Raw genomic sequence first — 19,015 nt, forward strand, 5'->3', positions numbered from 1 at the left:
CTCAGTCCTCGCTGTACAGACACTGACAGTGACACACTGGATATCTCAGTCCTCACTGTACACAAACTGACAGTGACGCGCTGGATATCTCAGTCCTCACTGTACAGACACTGACAGTGACGCGTTGGATATCTCAGTCCTCGCTGTACAGACACTGACAGTGACACCCTGGATATCTCAGTCCTCGCTGTACAGTCACTAACAGTGATGCGCTGGATATCTCAGTCCTCGCTGTACAGACACTGACAGTGACACCCTGGATATCTCAGTCCTCACTGTACACACACTGATAGTGACACGCTGGATGTCTCAGTCCTCACTGTACAGACACTCGCAGGATATCTCAGTCCTCACTGTACAGACACTGACAGTAACACACTGGATATCTCAGTCCCCGTTGTACAGACACTCACAATGACACGCTGGATATCTTTGTTAAGGAAATCAGCAAATAGAGATATGTTTATTTCCTTCAGCAAAGTGCAATTAAATAATCAGATAACACTGTTGGATCATTCTACTTAGCACACAGGAAAGTACACACTAGAAAAAGAGAGTAAATAACACTGAAGAATAAGAATAACACTGAAAAATTAAAAAGTTATTTTTCTGCCTGTGACACGATTCAGTTTTCGCCTCTGTACTGAGCCCACTATACATCTACATTCAGCTCGTTGGAACTCGAGAGGAGAGAGAATCCTGCAGCACGCTGTCTGCTTCCCAGCCTGCTCCTCACTTCGGGCTGCTCCTTCAGTCTGGAGTCAGGGGCATTCTGGTCCATCTTCCACTTTCAGCCCCTTATTCTCTGGACTGCTCCCATTGCTGATCAGAACAGAAAGTTAAATAGCCACTGTACTGGAAGGCTGCTGCCCTCTTTTAAGGCACTGAAAAGTCCATGAAAACAAAAGAGTGAGGTTGACAAATGTGAGCCTATGGTATTGTGTTCAGGGTAGCAACCAGAACCTGGACCACAGCCTGACTCGGGGAGGAGGACCAGGGCAGTGTGGGGAAGGGGCAGTGAGAGCAGGAGAGGACTGGCCAGAGCTCAGTCCTGATGGAGTCGTCTCTTCTCCAACTTGAGTCTCAGCTCCTCCGTTATCACTGTCCGGGCAGAAACAAAGACAAGCAAGTTAGGTTCCTCCCCGAGCCACTGCCTACTGCTTAAAAAGGAAAGAACACTTTAAATTGAAATGTAATCAGGTGTCCTATGAGAAGTACGGTGGTCCTATATGAAATCAGCTAGCCAGTCGGATCGTCAGAGCGCCCGCAGTGCAGCTGTGTTTGCTGCGGTGCCAGTGTGGGAGTCACTCACTCTGAGGCAGGGGGTCAGCGGACACCAGTGAGTGCCGAGGCCTCAGGATGTTCTCCGTCTTTGTGTCTGCGGCACTGGAGGCGCGGGGGAGGGGTGGCTTCAGGGCCTGCCTGCCAGCAGCGGGAGGGCCTGGCAGAGCAGAGCAGAGTCTTTAAGACACACAGCAGCACATTGCTAGACAGGACGCCACACTCCTTGCTCGGACTGACAGGGCAGGTGTAGGACAGGGACAAACTGCACACAGGCAGATATCCAGGCAAGCACACAGACACAGGCAGAGGGTGTTAATGGTTCTTACAGGTGCTGGAAGATGCGCTGGGTGGTGGGCTTTTGGACAGGGCACTCTGGGGACCAAGCTGGGGATTCCTCACTGTAACACAGACACGTGTGAGTCACGATGTGAAATGTGCTCTTATTTTAAACATGAGAGGCAAGCAGACTGGACAGGTTTTATGAACTCTTTACAGAAGGTGAACCTCTAAGCAGACGAGGTCCTGTTCCCACTACAGTGACGTACTGGGTGTTGTGGGTACCTGGTTTGGGGGGTGGCTGGGGGGCGCGGCTCAGTACGTTGTTCTTCTCTGTAGTCTCCCCAATGTCACTGAAACCCTCTGAAACAGCAGCAGGCAGACAGAGGCAGGGTGAGGCACAGGGAGGCAGACAGAGACAGGGTGAGGCACACGGAGGCAGGGTGAGGCAGGGTGAGGCAGGGTGAGGCAGGGTGAGGCAGGGTGAGGCAGGGTGAGGCACAGGGAGGCAGACAGGGAGGCACAGGGAGGCACAGGGAGGCAGACAGAGACAGTATCAGGGAGGTGGAGTGATAACAGATATAGGGAAAGACAAAAGAGGATGAGACAGAGAGTGAGAGACAAGAAGTGAAAACCGCAGACACACAATGAACTGACTGAACAGATTCGGGGAGGTGCACAGACAGGGTGTTGTCCACTCACTGGGGTCATTGAGGTAGAGGCTTTCATCGGAGTCTGACTCAGGGTCAGGGCTGGGAGTCCGTGCCCAGGGCACAGTGAAAAAAGGGCAGTCACCTGAACACAACAACAAAGACAACTATCACACCAGCATCAACAGTAAAGTGCATGACCACCAACAAGCAGGAACAGTCTTGCCCCTGCTTTCTACACACCTGCTTCGGAGAGACAAAATCAAGCAATAGCGCTCAGGAGAAAGGAAACCGAGAGCTGGAGAGAGACCCTTCCACAATGTGTACTACTGACACAGGTCCAGTGATGAACTGGACTGATGGTCATAGATCATGCCAATGGAGCTCCTTGAAACTGTGAATTTGAGAGGGAGGGGACTGGAGAATTTGGAGAGTGAGGGCAGAGAGACAGTGAGACCAAGGGCAGAGAGTGGGGGGGGGCAGTGAGACTGAGGGCAGAGAGTGGGGGGGATAGAGGGCAGAGAGTGACAGTGAAGGGGGGTTGAGTTCAGAGAGACAGTGGGGGGGGAGTGAGGGCAGAGAGAAAAAGAGGTGATTGAAAGTCTGGGAGCCCTCTGAGGTGTTACCTGGTTTTGGGGGCAGGGAAGGGGGGTTGGGGGAAGGGGTCTGTAGTGCACGCTGTAGGGTCCTCTCTCCGTTCTCACAGTCTGGCTGGATGAAACCTGGGAGGGAGAGAGGAGGCATCATGGAGCTGAGGGTCAGGGTTGTAGGTGGTAACGTGTGTGCAAGCATCTGTGTGCAAGAATCTCCAGCCTCTTGCTGCCATTCCCCAGACCCCAGGGTGAGCGCCCCCTGCTGGCCCCACTAACACCTCTTCCAGCAGCATTCTTAGCTTTCCCAGGAGTCTCCCCTCCAGGTACTGACCAGGCTCACACCTGCTGAGCTCCAGTGGGGCTGCCAGCTGGGAGCTGCGGGGTGATAGAGCTGCTGGCAATTATCATATTAAATATTATTATAATATGAAAATATTAAATTAACATGGGTAAGAGGCACAGAAAGATGGGGTGAGAGACAGAGATGAAGGGAAGGGGGGACTGAGAAAGAGGGGGAAGAGAGAAACTTCTCAGAAAACTGTTGATGTGTCAGAGAGCAGAGAAAGACCGGTTCGGAAACCTCCAGAATCAGTGCTGCACTATTGTCTGTATAACTGTGCTGCTGTAGTACAACAGAGGCCTACACACCACTTTTAACCCCATTTCAGGACTGCGTTCTCCCAGTTCACAGAATGCGTCTGTGTGGAGTTCTGTAATAGGGCTGACTGGGTGCCAGGTGACCCCAGGTGACCCCAGCCCTGAGCAGGCCTCAGTAGGCAGTGGATGTAGTCAGGCAGGTTGCTGCTATGCTCATACAGTCCACTGAGTGACACGGATCTGACCACTCTTCCCACGGCGTCACGCACAGCCCTACCATGCACCACTGAGGGATGTGGAGCTGCAGTGTCTGTGTGCTGCTGTGTAGGGCAGTGTTGGGCGCCGCAGTGCTGTGCTAGTGGACTCAGTGTCTTACTGATGCTCTCCTCATACGCCTCCTCCGGCACAAAGGGCCGCAAGGTCCCCGCTGTCTTCTGTATCAGGGTGCCGACCACATCATGGAGAGTCGCGCACTGGATCTGCAACAGAGAGCCGGGCAAGAGTCAGGAGAAGGACGAGAGAGGGGCTGGAGCTGCTGAGGCTCTGCTGGCTGTGCCTGGGGCAGTGGCTGAGCTCGGGCGAGCCGTGGGGAGAGGGGGAGTGGAAACTCACCGGGTTCTCGACATCGATGAGGAATCCGCCCTGCTCCCTCTTGGTCACCCGATAGTGCTTGATCACCGCAGAGCTGGGGAGAGAGGTGAAGCAGAGAGAGGCTACTGGAAACACGAAGGGAGACTGGGAGTCTGCAGCTCCAGTGCTGTGGGAGAAGCCTGTCTGGGCGAGGGAGGGAAATGGGGAGACACCTACCCGTCGAGCTCCTGGCGCGTGGTGGCAGCGAAGGAGGTGCCACTTCTCCTGGGCCGCAGCAGCAGGCTCCCGCAGCTCGGGTGTCTCTCCAGGAGCACCTCGGCCTCCGTCCGGGACACCTGCAGGAAGCACCTGGGGAACAGCACAGCCATCACACACACCCACACTCCTGAACACAGCACAGCACAGCCGTCACACACACCCACACCCACACTCCTGAACACAGCACAGCACAGCCGTCACACACACCCACACTCCTGAACACAGCACAGCACAGCCGTCACACACACCCACACTCCTGAACACAGCACAGCACAGCCATCACACACACCCACACGCCTGAACACAGCACAGCACAGCTGTCACACACACCCACACGCCTGAACACAGCACAGCACAGCTGTCACACACACCCACACTCCTGAACACAGCAAAGCACAGCCATCACACACACCCACACTCCTGAACACAGCACAGCACAGCCATCACACACACCCACACTCCTGAACACAGCACAGCACAGCTGTCACACACACACACACTCCTGAACACAGCACAGCACAGCCCTCACACACACCCACACTCCTGAACACAGCAAAGCACAGCCTTCACACACACCCACACTCCTGAACACAGCACAGCACAGGCTTCACACACACCCACACTCCTGAACACAGCACAGCACAGCCCTCACACACACCCACACTCCTGAACACAGCACAGCACAGCCTTCACACACACCCACACTCCTGAACACAGCAAAGCACAGCCTTCACACACACCCACACTCCTGAACACAGCACAGCACAGGCTTCACACACACCCACACTCCTGAACACAGCACAGCACGGCCCTCACACACACACACACTCCTGAACACAGCACAGCACACCCGTCACACACACCCACACTCCTGAACACAGCAAAGCACGGCCCTCACACACACCCACACTCCTGAACACAGCACAGCACGGCCCTCACACACACCCACACTCCTGAACACAGCACAGCACGGCCCTCACACACACACACTCCTGAACACAGCACAGCCCTCACACACACCTACACTCCTGAACACAGCACAGCCCTCACACACACCCACACTCCTGAACACAGCACAGCACAGCCTTCACACACACACACACACTCCTGAACACAGCACAGCACAGCCCTCACACACACACACTCCTGAACACAGCACAGCACAGCCCTCACACACACCCACACTCCTGAACACAGCACAGCACAGCCCTCACACACACCCACACTCCTGAACACAGCACAGCACAGCCCTCACACACACACACACTCCTGAACACAGCACAGCACACCCGTCACACACACCCACACTCCTGAACACAGCACAGCACAGCCCTCACACACACACACACTCCTGAACACAGCACAGCACACCCGTCACACACACCCACACTCCTGAACACAGCACAGCACAGCCCTCACACACACACACACACTCCTGAAAACAGCACAGCTGTCACTGTGGTGGCTCTCACGCTGGGGGGAGACGAGGGGCTCTCACGCTGGGGGGAGACGAGGGGCTCTCACGCTGGGGGGAGACGAGGTGTACTCACGCTGGCATGTCTCCCAGCACATCAATGTAGAGTGAGGGCGACAGTGGTTTGACTTGGCGTCGTGCCGTCTCCTTCTCCACCACCTCGTGCAGCATGTGCAGCTGGCCAGGGAGCAGGATGAGGGAGCTGGGAACAGAGAGCTGGAGAGGGCAGGTCACTCAGATATTGCAAACACAACCCATCCAAGTGAAACAACCAGAGGACAGAAGTGGAAACTAGGGGGCAGAACTGTTAAAACCTAGAACAGGAGGCACTTCTTCATGTAAAGGGTTGTGGAGGGTTGAAGTCTGGGAGAAGCTTACCGGCTGCGGTGCTGACCCCTGGCATCTTTCAGGAAATGGCTGGACCTATCTGAATCTAAATGGGCCTAAAAGGGCCACATGGCCTACTCTCATGTATAACCTTTTTCAAAGTGTATGTTATGATGAGTGAGACAAGGAGAGAGAGAAACATCCTCCATGTGCAGAGAAAAACACCTAACAACGGGTGCAGGGCCGAATTAGTCCAGTACCCACTATTAAAAAGAGTATTAAAGTATTGGCTACACCTAAAAAACAGCGACCAAAATTCCTACCACCACAAAGCCCTGCTGAGTCAAGAGCTGAGCCCAAAACAGAGCCCCCTGAGCCAGCTGGTCCTGAGGCTCACTGACCCAAGCCACACAGACATTAACCAGCATCAGGTCAGCACCACAACTCAGACTCAACCACATCACAGCACAGATCAAACAGCAATATCTCACACACTGGGACACACACACACAAACACAACATAAACTGGAATGCTACAGAACCCTAAACAGACAAATACACACTAGCCGAATATTTAACCAAGATAAGAAGCAGCAAAAACAAACAGACCCTGACAAAGTACAGGCTCAGTGACAGCCTGGCCATAGAAACTGGGTGACACAGGCTGTCCTCCCACTGCCAGCGGGGAGAAACAGAGACAGAGGTGCACTTCCTACTGCACTGTGACAGATACTCTGATTAGAGAAACATTCTTCCCTAAATTCAGAAATCTAATCCCTCTAATTCCACCTTGAACTGAACTTAGAAAATGGGGAATCAGAGAGGTTAAAGAAACAGGATGATTACAGATGGGATGGGAACTCTTAAATTGCCACTCTGGGGAAGACTAGAGTATTTTGAATTGAATTGAAAAAGAGAGGGACTGAAGAAACAAAGAGGTTTTTCACTGACCTTCACAACTGAGTGGATGAATCCCTTCCACAGCTCGCGAGCCTCCAGACTGGGCACCTGAGGGACAGAGTGGGGAGGGAGAGCAGATTAACATACTTGTGAGGCCCTACTGGGCGAGCTGTGTTCCTGACAATGTGGTCCACTCCTGCCCCCACGGTGCAGCAGTCTCGCCTCACCGTCAGTTTAATCTCCCCATCTCTCATACGCAGGCTAAGCCGGCCAGCCTCCAGGTTCTTGTCTCGGCTGCTGTCGTCTGTCAGAGAGACGAAGCCGCTGAGCTCCAGCTTCTCCACGTACTGCGGACAAACAGGGGCAGACATGTGGAACATGAGGAAGACTCTGCCACAGACCCCTTGTCTTTCCTCCTGACCCTTTTCACAGAGTTAGATAGATAGATACTTGCAGATTTGCAGATTTGTTTAGTATTTTGCTGCCACCAGGTCAGATGATACACAAAATGAGCTGAACTAGTGACTTTGCTGGATGAAGCAGAATCACAAACACCCTGACACAATCCTGGCTGGTTATTGGTGATCACAGGTGTTGCAAAGAAAATCCTTAAGTATGCAGTATGCTGAGAATTCAAAGGCCCCCAAAAAGTAAGCAGTATAAAATCCACATAAAAAACCTCCATTTACAGCCTGGTTTTCACAGTCTGGTCTGCCTTTATGATTTCTTATTCTTTTGTATTTAAGGTTTGGGTAATTATCCATTTCAGTTTTGTGAAGCTCTTAGCTTATTGAAACCAACCAAGCCAGAGAGGCTAAATGCTCTAGTTTGTTATCTTTCAGTTGGTCTACTGTTTTATTTTATTATTAGTAGTAGTAGCAGCAGTAGTATTCCAAAGCTCTCTGCAGTTGGGTACTCACTGTGCTGTCCTTGGAGTTGTTGTAGAAAAAGAGTGTGTCTCCACACAGGCAGGTCCAGAACCGCCGATTTGTCTGCAGAAACAAACAGGGGCCATTAGAGAGAGGGAGAGAGGAGCAGAGCACAAGGCCTGCACGGTGGCTCCCCTCTTTGTGCACTCACCTGGAGCACCCCTCCTTGTGCACCTTCCTCGTGTAACCCTCCTTGTGCACCTTTACTCATTTTCCCTTCCTCGTGTAACCCTCCTTGTGCATCCTTACTCACATTACCTTCCTTGTGCAACCCTCCTTGAGAACACTTCCTCGTGCACATGGATTTTTCCCTGTTGCTTGAGTTTGTCTACACCTCTGAGACGCCTGAAAGCCAGACTGTCTGATTTAAACTGTCTCTTTACCAGTAGGACCAAAGCTTACAAGACTAAAACAGACCCTGAAGATAACTCTGGGTCCTGGTTCAAGTATTAAATTCCTCAAAGGTGTAGCGGCGAGGCTTAATAATAAGACAGAATTAAGTGTTTCTGAGCTTTCCCAAATTAGGCCTCATTTCTCTGTTCATCTCTGTGGTGCAGCCACAGAGAAACCATTCATGCAAGGTGATTTAAGGTCCAAGGACAGCTCCCAAAGGGGGATGCACTTAGCTAAGCCTGGCTATCATGATCAATGGTCATCCATTGGTGCCTATCTGTCTAGGGAGTGCGAGTTGGACATCTGGATTGCATTCCTAAGTGTCAGGACTAAGTGACTCATATCTCACCTTGATCAACCAATCAGGGACTGGTAGGGCCGAGTAACCCACGTGGGACTCTGATGCCCATGGAACTTTCAGCCAATCAATGAGCTGAAGTTCCTCCAGGTAAAAACAGGCAACAGAGAGAGCCTGGGAGATTCAACAAGATTCAGACAAGATTCTAAAGGGAATTCAAAGGAGAATTCCAGGGCAGGACGGCCCAGGAGCAGAAGGCTCCCAAGGGCAGGACATCCTTGCAGCGCGCCTCCTTACCATCCTGAGACTCAGCCCGGACAACCACGGAATGGCCAGTGTGTCCGAGTGCCAGAACTTTCCTTTGTTCTAAGAGTCTAGAGTGGAGGTTGCCAGAGAGTAACCAGCAGCAGGCCTCGTGAACAGGTCGGAACTGTGGACAGCTGAATTACTATTCAGAACTAGCTCTTCATCATAAACGAACTGGTCCTCTTCCTGACTTGCTGGGACCCACAGTCATCTTTTCTCCTGTGCACAAACTTTGCTAGTTAAAGCCAACAGTGAGCATCAGCAGCGCACCGTCGCAAGCCGCACAGCACAGCCTGGCACGGAGCCAGAGAGCGCGGATTGGACAGCAACAGCCTGCAACTGTTCCTTTGTGCCCGCAGGAGATCTGAATCCCCAGAGATTGGATGAGTATTCAACTTCAATGCATTACAGCTCGAGAATTCAATTGTTATCCCAACCAGTTGATATCAATTTAATTCCTAAGAGTTATGTACTTGTTTGAGTATCTAATGTAGAAGTTGTAACCAAGTTCACTTTACGAAACGGTCTTAATGAATGATATACTGAACGTATGTCCTCTTGATGTGTAACACTTTGTAACTGATTGAATATATATCTTTTGTATTCTGATAACCCTCTCGATAAGATCTGTTAGGTTTATATGCATATTCTATGTATTAATAAATGTATCCTCGTGTATTAGTACCTGTGTGTGCGCGTTGTTTGAGTTATGTCGCATGGTTGGATTCTAAAGCCACCCAAAAGAATCAACTTTGTGATTTACTGCTACAATTAATAATTGTCTCAGTAAATGCCCAAACCCTACAGAACTGGTGCCTTCAGAAAGCCACTATGATTACATATTTGGCGTCCCTGAACCGGCATAATCTACAAAGGCATCGACAAAATCAGCCCAGTGGACCTCTTCTGGACAAGCAGTGAGACACAAATCAGAGGGCACAGTAGTGAATACTACCTGAAAGTGCTTGTAAACCTGGGAACAGGGGGAACTTCTTTACAAGTTAGCAAAGTCTTGAACAAGCTGCCCAGCCATGATGTGGAAGGTGACTGCTGTCTTCTTTCAAGAAACACCGGCATGAGATCCTGGAATCAATTCCAAACTCCAAAGTAACAGCCGATGGGCGATGGGCCAAATGGGCCCCTTTTGTTTGTGACCTTTCTCATGTTCTAAGCCCCTTCTTGATACAATACAGTGATAATAATAATAAACATTATTTTATATAGCGCCTTTAAAGGTGGCTCCTCAAAGCACTTTACAGAATGACAACAACAATAAACAGGAGACTGTGGAAGGTGGTACTAAGAAAAGCAGAGGGGTGAAGAATGGAACCAGTTCAGTAGAGAACTGGTTTTGAGTCTAGATTTGAAGGAGTTTAGAGAAGCTGACTCTCTTATATCCTTGGGCAAAGAGTTCCAGAGCTTGAGGGCCTGTCACCCCTAGAGTGTAAATGGGCCTGGGGGACAGTAAGACCAGAATTAGAAGAGCGAAGGTTGCGAGGTGGGGAGTAGGGTGATAATAGTTCAGACAGGTGATGCCCCATCTAATGTCAGTGAGCACTCACTCATCCCAGATGCTCTAGTACATTAACTAATTTAAAGATTAAGAGGTCAGTACACTGGTATGTAACTCTATATCTTGTTTTTGTGTCTATAACACTAGCTATGGATTCAACAGGAAGCTATCAGGATACAAAACTGGACATTCTGGTTCAACTGAAAACTGAGAAACCAGGATGATTTTATGCAAGCCGGATGAGCTGCATGGCCTCCTCCTCCCTGTGATCCTTGCCCCCTGGCACTGTGGGAAAGCAGTATGTCATTCCCCCCACTGTGCCTCCAACACCTCGGACCCCTGTCAGTGGCTGAAAGGCTGGGATTTCAGAACAGTTTAACAGAGAAGTAAAGAGTGCAGGTTCTTGGAAATTTTTTACCTTCACAATAAATTGCAGTTCAAGATTGCTGTCCTTAGGAGAAACCTGTTGTATCACACACTGCCTCTCCCTCTTTGTACATTTCCTCATTCTTATCTGTTTGCGGTAAATCAGACCAGTGTTCGTATATGACCTAGTTAACTATTGACTCACTCTGCCTGTTGCTGTACACGAGAATGGCCAGAACAGTGGGTACAAGGTCAAGAACGTTTTGCCTGGAGGCTTTCAGGCTTTGCCTTAATGTGTCCCACTGTCAAGTTACTTACTTCAACTTATGCTTCATTGTTCACCCAAAACTGAGGACCAACTACATGTGTGTGTGAGTACCTGCTGTGTGAGCGAGTGAGAGCCTGAGGACCTGCTGTGTGAGCGTGTGAGAGCGTGGGGACCTGCTGTGTGAGCGTGTGAGAGCGTGGGGACCTGCTGTGTGAGAGCGTGAGGACCTGCTGTGTGAGCAACTGAGAGTGTGAGGACCTGCTGTGTGAGGGCATGAGGACCTGCTGTGTGAGCGTGTGAGCGTGTGAGCGTGTGAGGACCTGCTGTGTGAGCGTGTGAGGACCTGCTGTGTGAGGGCATGAGGACCTGCTGTGTGAGGGCATGAGGACCTGCTGTGTGAGGGCATGAGGACCTGCTGTGTGAGCATGTGAGAGCGTGAGGACCCGCTGTGTGAGAGCGTGAGGACCTGCTGTGTGAGCGTGTGAGGACCTGCTGTGTGAGCGTGTGAGACCGTGAGGACCTGCTGTGTGAGCGCGTGAGACCGTGAGGACCTGCTGTGTGAGCGCGTGAGACCGTGAGGACCTGCTGTGTGAGAGCGTGAGGACCTGCTGTGTGAGCGTGTGAGAGCGTGAGGGCCTGCTGTGTGGGGGCGTGAGGACCTGCTGTGTGGGGGCGTGAGGACCTGCTGTGTGAGCGTGTGAGAGCGTGAGGGCCTGCTGTGTGAGCGTGTTAGAGTGTGAGGGCCTGCTGTGTGAGCGTGTGAGAGCGTGAGGGCCTGCTGTGTGGGGGCGTGAGGACCTGCTGTGTGGGGGCGTGAGGACCTCTTGTGTGAGCGTGTGGAGCGAGTGAGGACCTGCTGTGTGAGCGTGTGAGAGCGTGAGGACCTGCTGTGTGAGCGTGTGAGAGCGTGGGGACCTGCTGTGTGAGCGTGTGAGAGCGTGGGGACCTGCTGTGTGAGAGCGTGAGGACCTGCTGTGTGAGCAACTGAGAGTGTGAGGACCTGCTGTGTGAGGGCATGAGGACCTGCTGTGTGAGCGTGTGAGCGTGTGAGCGTGTGAGGACCTGCTGTGTGAGCGTGTGAGGACCTGCTGTGTGAGGGCATGAGGACCTGCTGTGTGAGGGCATGAGGACCTGCTGTGTGAGGGCATGAGGACCTGCTGTGTGAGCATGTGAGAGCGTGAGGACCCGCTGTGTGAGAGCGTGAGGACCTGCTGTGTGAGCGTGTGAGGACCTGCTGTGTGAGCGTGTGAGACCGTGAGGACCTGCTGTGTGAGCGCGTGAGACCGTGAGGACCTGCTGTGTGAGCGCGTGAGACCGTGAGGACCTGCTGTGTGAGAGCGTGAGGACCTGCTGTGTGAGCGTGTGAGAGCGTGAGGGCCTGCTGTGTGGGGGCGTGAGGACCTGCTGTGTGGGGGCGTGAGGACCTGCTGTGTGAGCGTGTGAGAGCGTGAGGGCCTGCTGTGTGAGCGTGTTAGAGTGTGAGGGCCTGCTGTGTGAGCGTGTGAGAGCGTGAGGGCCTGCTGTGTGGGGGCGTGAGGACCTGCTGTGTGGGGGCGTGAGGACCTCTTGTGTGAGCGTGTGGAGCGAGTGAGGACCTGCTGTGTGAGCGTGTGAGAGCGTGAGGACCTGCTGTGTGAGCGTGTGAGAGCGTGAGGACCTCTTGTGTGAGCGTGTGAGCGAGTGAGGACCTCTTGTGTGAGCGTGTGAGCGAGTGAGGACCTGCTGTGTGAGCGTGTGAGCGAGTGAGGACCTGCTGTGTGAGCGTGTGAGCGAGTGAGGACCTGCTGTGTGAGCGTGTGAGAACATGACCTGTTGTGTGAGAGCGTGAGGACCTGCTGTGTGAGCGTGTGAGAGCATGAGGACCTGCTGTGTGAACGCGTGAGACCGTGAGGACCTGCCGTGTGAGCGTGTGAGAGTGTGAGGACCTGCTGTGTGGGGGCACGAGGACCTGCTGTGTGAGAGCGTGAGGACCTGCTGTGTGAGCGCGTGAGACCGTGAGGACCTGCCGTGTGAGCGTGTGAGAGTGTGAGGACCTGCTGTGTGGGGGCACGACGACCTGCTGTGTGAGGACCCGCTGTGTGAGGGCATGAGGACCTGCTGTGTGAGCACGTGAGAGTGTGAGGACCTGCTGTGTGAGCGTGTGAGGACCTGCTGTGTGAGCGTGTGAGGACCTGCTGTGTGAGCGTGTGAGAGCGTGAGGACCTGCTGTGTGAGAGTGTGAGAGCGTGAGGACCTGCTGTGTGAGCGTGTGAGAGCGTGAGGACCTGCTGTGTGAGCGTGTGAGAGCGTGAGGACTTGCTGTGTGAGCGTGTGAGAGCGTTGGGACCTGCTGTGTGAGAGCGTGAGGACCTGCTGTGTGAGAGTGTGAGAGCGTGAGGACCTGCTGTGTGAGCGTGTGAGAGCGTGAGGACCTGCTGTGTGAGCGTGTGAGAGCGTGAGGACCTGCTGTGTGAGCGTGTGAGAGCGTGAGGACTTGCTGTGTGAGCGTGTGAGAGCGTGAGGACCTGTTGTGTGAGCGCGTTGGGACCTGCTGTGTGAGAGCGTGAGGACCTGCTGTGTGAGAGCGTGAGAGCGTGAGGACATGCTGTGTGAGAGCGTGAGGACGTGTGAGCGTCTTGTGTGAGCGCGTGAGAGCAAGGGGACCTGTTGCGTGAGAGTGTGAGGACCTGCTGTGTGAAGTTGTGCAGCAGCAGTAACTGTTCAGACAAACGTTAACTACAAAGCATATAGTACAACACTGCCTCTCTAGATGTAGAGTAGGTGCATTTCTTTGAGACCCATTATTATGATGGTCATTCCTGCTGCAGTCCAAAACACAGTCACATGTTCCAGGCTCAGATGCTGTAGAAGAATCTAAACATTAACCTGTCACTCCAGTTCCAGCCCTCTGATTAAGCAGGAAACAATCCTGTACTCAGCACTCTGATCCACTTCAGGTGTCACCAGCTGCAGGGCTCTTGAGTATGAGCTAATACCAGATTATAATTCACAGTGCTACCTGGTCAAGGGCTTGCAGCCTGCAACAGGTACAGCAGCGGGGAATTAAGAATTTGACTTGTCTTTCTGATACATACACAGACGCAGCAGGCAAATCTTTAACGGCGTTCCTGCAGTCACGTGTCTTCTGGAGCTTGTTCCATCTAAGTTCCTAGTTATATAGGATGCGAATTACTGAATTACCTCCATAAATGTGAGACTTTTAACCAGGCAGTGAGGTTTTTTCATAGCTAACTGTATCTGTACTGAACTGAAATGTTTTGAGTAATTAACAATTAAAGACCTTAAGAAGGATCCTTTAATTGGCTAAGGCAATAATTGGATAATTGTTTAATTTATAACCAAGGTCAGAACAGAGACCAGAAGGCACCTGACCCTCCAGGAACTGAGTTTGAGACCTTCTTGTTGACTTGCTCTCCAGCTGGAAGTATATCTGGGAATGGATTGTAAATTGGGTGCAGAATGATTCAAAACATAGGCTTTAGACGGAGAAGAAAAACGATTAAAATACACATTTCCCCTGTTGCTGAGGTCAGATGCAGAGTTCTCCCTGCCTGACAGGGTCTGCTGCCCAATCTCTCTCCCCTTCAAGTTATTTCTTATGACTGACAAGGGATTGTCAGTGTCGGAGCTCTGGAATGTGCACTGACAGCTCTGATGAAGACAATAACAACCCTGCCTCCTCTCCAGAAGAGAGAGGCAGGCTGTGAGACAGGCTGTCCGCAAAGGAAATTCCAGTTCAGATTTTGCCAGGGTTGTGCAGGTGAGCAAGTAGCTTGCATTCCTCAGATTCTTGAGGTGTTTTGTGAACACCCCCCCACCACCACACACACACAGACAAATCATCACTGCTCTCCATCTTATTCTCCCCTCTCAGTCTCTCTCTTCCTGCCTTCTCTTGTTTGGCTTGTTCTCTCTACCACCTCTTCTTTACTTTCAGACCCCAACCACAGCCCTAATCCTCTCTCTGGCTTTCCAGATCTCCATTCCATCTCCCAGCTGCTCTAGGAAGCCTGTTTAATTGTAGTCTTGTTCATTTCCAGTATGGACTGTTGTCCATCAAACTCCCTGCATCTGCCACTCCCACTGCCATACTGCTGTTTGTGGCAGACATTGAGGCAGAGAGGGTCAAGTGGAAACTATAGAATTAAATAGCAGTGCAAGGGCTGCTGGCTGAATGTGTTTATTGCCCCCGGTGACTGGGTCAGTGAAACAGCAAGAAGAGACAGGCGCTCTGATCACACACACAGATGCTCCCCTCCAGGATCATTAGGAGCTGGAGCTCAGCTGTTGTAAATCTGCATATGAGGTCTGTCTCCCCGGCACCCCCCCTTCCCCCCTCTCTCTTCGGTCTCTTTGTTCTGATCTTTTTGTTATTTCCTCCCTGAGAACCCTGAGGGCCCCCCAGCCCTGTGGCAGCAGCTGGTCTTTTATATCCAGATTGCCCCCCCAGCAGCACAGACCTCAATTATGCCCCCCTCCTTGGACAGGCAGTGCACAGGAGCCGGGTTTCCTCCTTTAAGAACAGGCCAGTCCATTAGGATTCAAATCAGAGAGTTTAGATCCGACAGCCGTCTCGATGCCCTATGAATAATTCAGATTTGATCTTGTAGCAGTGTGCCACGTACACCTGTGCTCAACTCATGAACTCATGGGCAGGGGCCTCCCACCCTGAACACCAGCCCTTTCTCTTGGCTGAGCTGGACAGGGAGCCCTGCCAGACGCACACCTGCCTTTCCCCACCAGCTCGACTCTGTTTAGGGTCTACAGATCTTAGGGATTTTCTACAATGTACCTCTGCTACATACTTGCGCATAAGGGTGAGGCTACTCTTCTCTCATCCTTAGTCATAGTCACACACACACCAAGGAGACATATGGACAGCACAGCCTCGCGTCACATGTGACTTTTCTTGAGTTCTTACGATGGGGGTAAAGACCAGAGACAGAGCTGTGCTGGTCTGTGTGAACCCCCCCCCAGCTGCAGACACACACTGACCTGGCTCTCTGCATCCGAACTCCACTATTTCGAACTTCAGACGAGCCCTACCTCAACTCCCCAGACTATTTAGAACAACAGTGCTGTGACAGAGAAGAGCACGCAGCACCTCACTGCTCCGACCACAGACACAGAATGGGCTATTAATATTCCCCAACTAGAACAGGACAGAAAGCAATGAGCAATATATAGACACATACGAGAGGGGAGATACGGCGGCGTACGCTTCCTACAGCAGACACACGTACTGTATATAAATACATGCACATAAACATACACTATGCACCTCCACACGTCAGATATAGAAGCCTCCATGCCTGACACACCTCCACACAGTCAAAGAGCACAGCAGACAGAGACTGCCCCTTCTGCCCCCTTCCTTGTTATATCATAGCAGACAACTCCTGAGTCACAGAATGCTGGATATCTGAGAATCGTTATCTAACCAGGCTCTCAGACAGCTCTGAGCTCATATTTACGGTTCAGGAAAAGAGGTAAGTGCTGTCCTCGCTCAAGGTCCACAGGGTCACCAGTCCGGCCAGCCAGCAGGACGGAGGACCCCCTGGGTCTCCTGTGTCCTCCTGCTCCTGGCCAGCAGCCCTGGGCACACACAGCACAGGACCTTCAGAGCAGATCTGCTGCATTCCTGAATCAGACTCTGCTTTCACTGGCTAGTTCTCTCCCCTAGACAAAAAACTAAATATCCAAAAGCATGATTAAGTGCCAGATATTTTCAACATGAAATAATAACACATTCCCACATCTACACTAGTTCGGATTATAACCAATTACAAAAGACTCGCGCACACACTGGCAGCAGTCCTACAGAACCAGAGCACAGCCTATATAAAACACTAGAGGCGATCTCTCATGAGCTAATAAAAAAATCGACTTCTCAGTAAAGTTAAATCATTAACCTGCGATTATCGAGAGGAATCCACATTTTATTTTCGTTGCTGATCCAGAATAAGAAAATGAGGATCGAGAGGGGAGATACGGCGGCGTACGAGCTTTAAAAACATTTCCACGCTGAAAAGTTGAAATGATAAAAACAGCCCCTTAAGAAGACAGGAAAGAGTATACAACATGATAACAGAATGTTATGTCCCGGCGGCTCCCACCTTGTCGCCCTGCGCTCTCTTCTCCACGAAACCCTCGTAGTAACAGGGCAGCTGCTCCCTCGCCCTCTGGCCGCGCTGCCTCGGGCTCGGCTTGCTAGACGCCATGCGACCCGGCTGCTGTGCCGGTGCCGGTCCCGGTGTGTGTTTCGGGTCGCTGGGTCTCTCCTTTCCTCTTCCTTCCTCTGCGAGCTCAGTCGTCCCGTTACTGGACAACCCGCTCTCTGAGCACTGGACCTAAGGTCACTCACGACGATTGGCACGAATGTACAGCTGGAGCAGCCACTGCCGGTGGTATCACCAACGGGAAATGTTGGTATTAATCCACTGAAAGAAAATCTAACCCGCCTCCTGCCACAGCTCTGTCTGTCCGTCAGTGCTTATGACCCGGGACTCGGGGCCGCTCGCACAGCTCTGCCTCGCTGTCAGTCACTCCAGGTGGGACACTGAGGCCCCGCCCCCCGCGCCGTCCGCCCCGCCCCGCCCCTGGCCGGGACAGCCCGGCTCACCTGCGGACAGGTAGCCAGGGATCACCTGCCGGAGCAGCGTGTGCGGTGGGGACGCAACAAAACAGAAATGAGACAGGGTACATTCTGTAGGTGTTGCTGAAGAATAAGCGTCGCTGTGCCGAGGCTCAGCGAGCAGGTTATTTTCCGAGCTCTGTAGTGTTGCGGACGCTGCCGGGAGGCCAGGCGGGCCTGCTGGTTTGGGGAGGGACTTTCTCTCCCGCCCGGCAGTGCGGCAGACTCTTCGAGCCGTGACGAAACAGAAAAACCGGGGAAAAACCCAGCAGCGCAAGACGCGCAGCGTCTCATGTAGAAAATGTCCATCGCTGTAATTAGCAGTCCTGTTAACAGTTCTGAAGCAGCTAATAATAGTTATTTGCGGGACTGAAGCAGTACTTTTGTGAAAAGGATAGGAAGCTCTTGCAAGAGTGTATCTGCTATTTAAGCGTCTAAAACACGGTTAATCGTCTGGTGCTGCTTCTCCAGTTTCGGCCTGAATTGCAGTACCAGCGCTCCTCACTCCCGCAGCTCCGGTGAATAGTTCCTGACTTTACTAGCTCTAATTGTCGCCGTTTTCAACTCTGTAGATGGGGCTGCCCTACTCCGCTCCGCAGGGGGCGCTGTGCAGCAGGTTTATAAGTCACTTGAATCTCCAGCTCCTGGAGAGCAGACAGGGCTTCAGCTTTGCTAGTGAAACGGTAGTTGCATGATGCCGCGGGGTCTCAGGAGCCCCTGCAGTGGGCACTGTGGAGCACCAGGGCAGGGGTCCAGGATCCAGTAACACCGTCTGAGTGACTTATCCGCTCCACCTCACCAGAACCCCACAGGAACCCCTTCAGAACCCCTACTAGATCCCTACCAGAACCGTATCAGAACTCTCACTAGATCCCTACCAGAACCCCATCAGAACCCTCACCAGATCACCACAAGAACTCCCCCAGAACCCCACTGGAACCGCCCTTTGCCTGCAGAGCCCTGTGTACCTCTGGCACAGATAACGGCTGTGTCATCAGTGCAGGTGGCTGTTGGACAGGGTCCTGGGGTGCGGTGTGCGTCTGCAGGTTTCTCCTCGCAGCTCTTCAGGTGCTGCTGCTACAGGGAGCTGGAAACCCTGCAGAACAGGGCTGGACCCTCCAGCACCAGGACCAGGACTGGACCCTGCAGGACTGTGCCAGCACTGGACCCTCCAGGAGAGTGCTGGTCCCTTCAGCACCAGGACCAGGACTGGACCCCCCAGGACAAGATTCCAAAGACTCAGAAGGAGACAGATCCAGCCTGGGAGAAGAAGGGGGCTGCAGGCTGGGGGTGGGGATGGGATGACCCCTCCACAGGGGTGCCCTCTCAGGAGGGAGAGCCGGGCTGCTCTGAAGAAG

At 52.5% G+C, this 19,015-nt stretch overlaps 1 protein-coding gene across 3 annotated transcripts; it reads right to left on the reverse strand.

The window, feature by feature from the left end:
• Positions 1-427: 427 nt before the first annotated feature.
• LOC107079650 (signal-transducing adaptor protein 1) lies at positions 428-17,579 on the reverse strand. Of its 3 annotated transcripts, XM_069186157.1 has the most exons (14): positions 17,140-17,574; positions 7,871-7,942; positions 7,178-7,297; positions 7,002-7,058; positions 5,800-5,939; positions 4,208-4,339; positions 4,013-4,085; positions 3,777-3,879; positions 2,837-2,932; positions 2,263-2,355; positions 1,846-1,923; positions 1,611-1,682; positions 1,313-1,441; positions 428-1,101 (listed from the first exon to the last, which is right to left on the reverse strand). In XM_069186157.1, the coding sequence occupies exons 1-14, from the start codon at positions 17,242-17,244 to the stop codon at positions 1,046-1,048; spliced, it is 1,326 nt and encodes a 441-aa protein (XP_069042258.1). In that variant the 5' UTR covers positions 17,245-17,574; the 3' UTR covers positions 428-1,045. The 3 variants fall into 3 exon arrangements, with proteins under 3 accessions (XP_069042258.1, XP_069042259.1, XP_069042260.1); XM_069186158.1 differs by lacking the exon at positions 2,837-2,932 and having other exon boundaries at positions 17,140-17,577; XM_069186159.1 differs by lacking the exons at positions 1,611-1,682; positions 1,846-1,923 and having other exon boundaries at positions 17,140-17,579.
• Between the last annotated feature and the right edge of the window lie 1,436 nt (positions 17,580-19,015).

The sequence above is a fragment of the Lepisosteus oculatus genome, chromosome 29, assembly GCF_040954835.1.
Source record: "Lepisosteus oculatus isolate fLepOcu1 chromosome 29, fLepOcu1.hap2, whole genome shotgun sequence".
NCBI classification, from domain to species: Eukaryota; Metazoa; Chordata; class Actinopteri; order Semionotiformes; family Lepisosteidae; genus Lepisosteus; species Lepisosteus oculatus.

Excerpts from the sequence above, each read along its gene's own strand:
- LOC107079650 (XM_069186157.1), bottom strand. The coding sequence starts at position 17,244 with ATGGCGTCTAGCAAGCCGAGCCCGAGGCAGCGCGGCCAGAGGGCGAGG. Across the intron at positions 7,943-17,139 it reads AGAGAGCGCAGGGCGACAAG|ACAAATCGGCGGTTCTGGAC; the intron begins GTGGGAGCCGCC and ends TTGTTTCTGCAG. Across the intron at positions 3,880-4,012 it reads TCATCGATGTCGAGAACCCG|ATCCAGTGCGCGACTCTCCA; the intron begins GTGAGTTTCCAC and ends TCTCTGTTGCAG.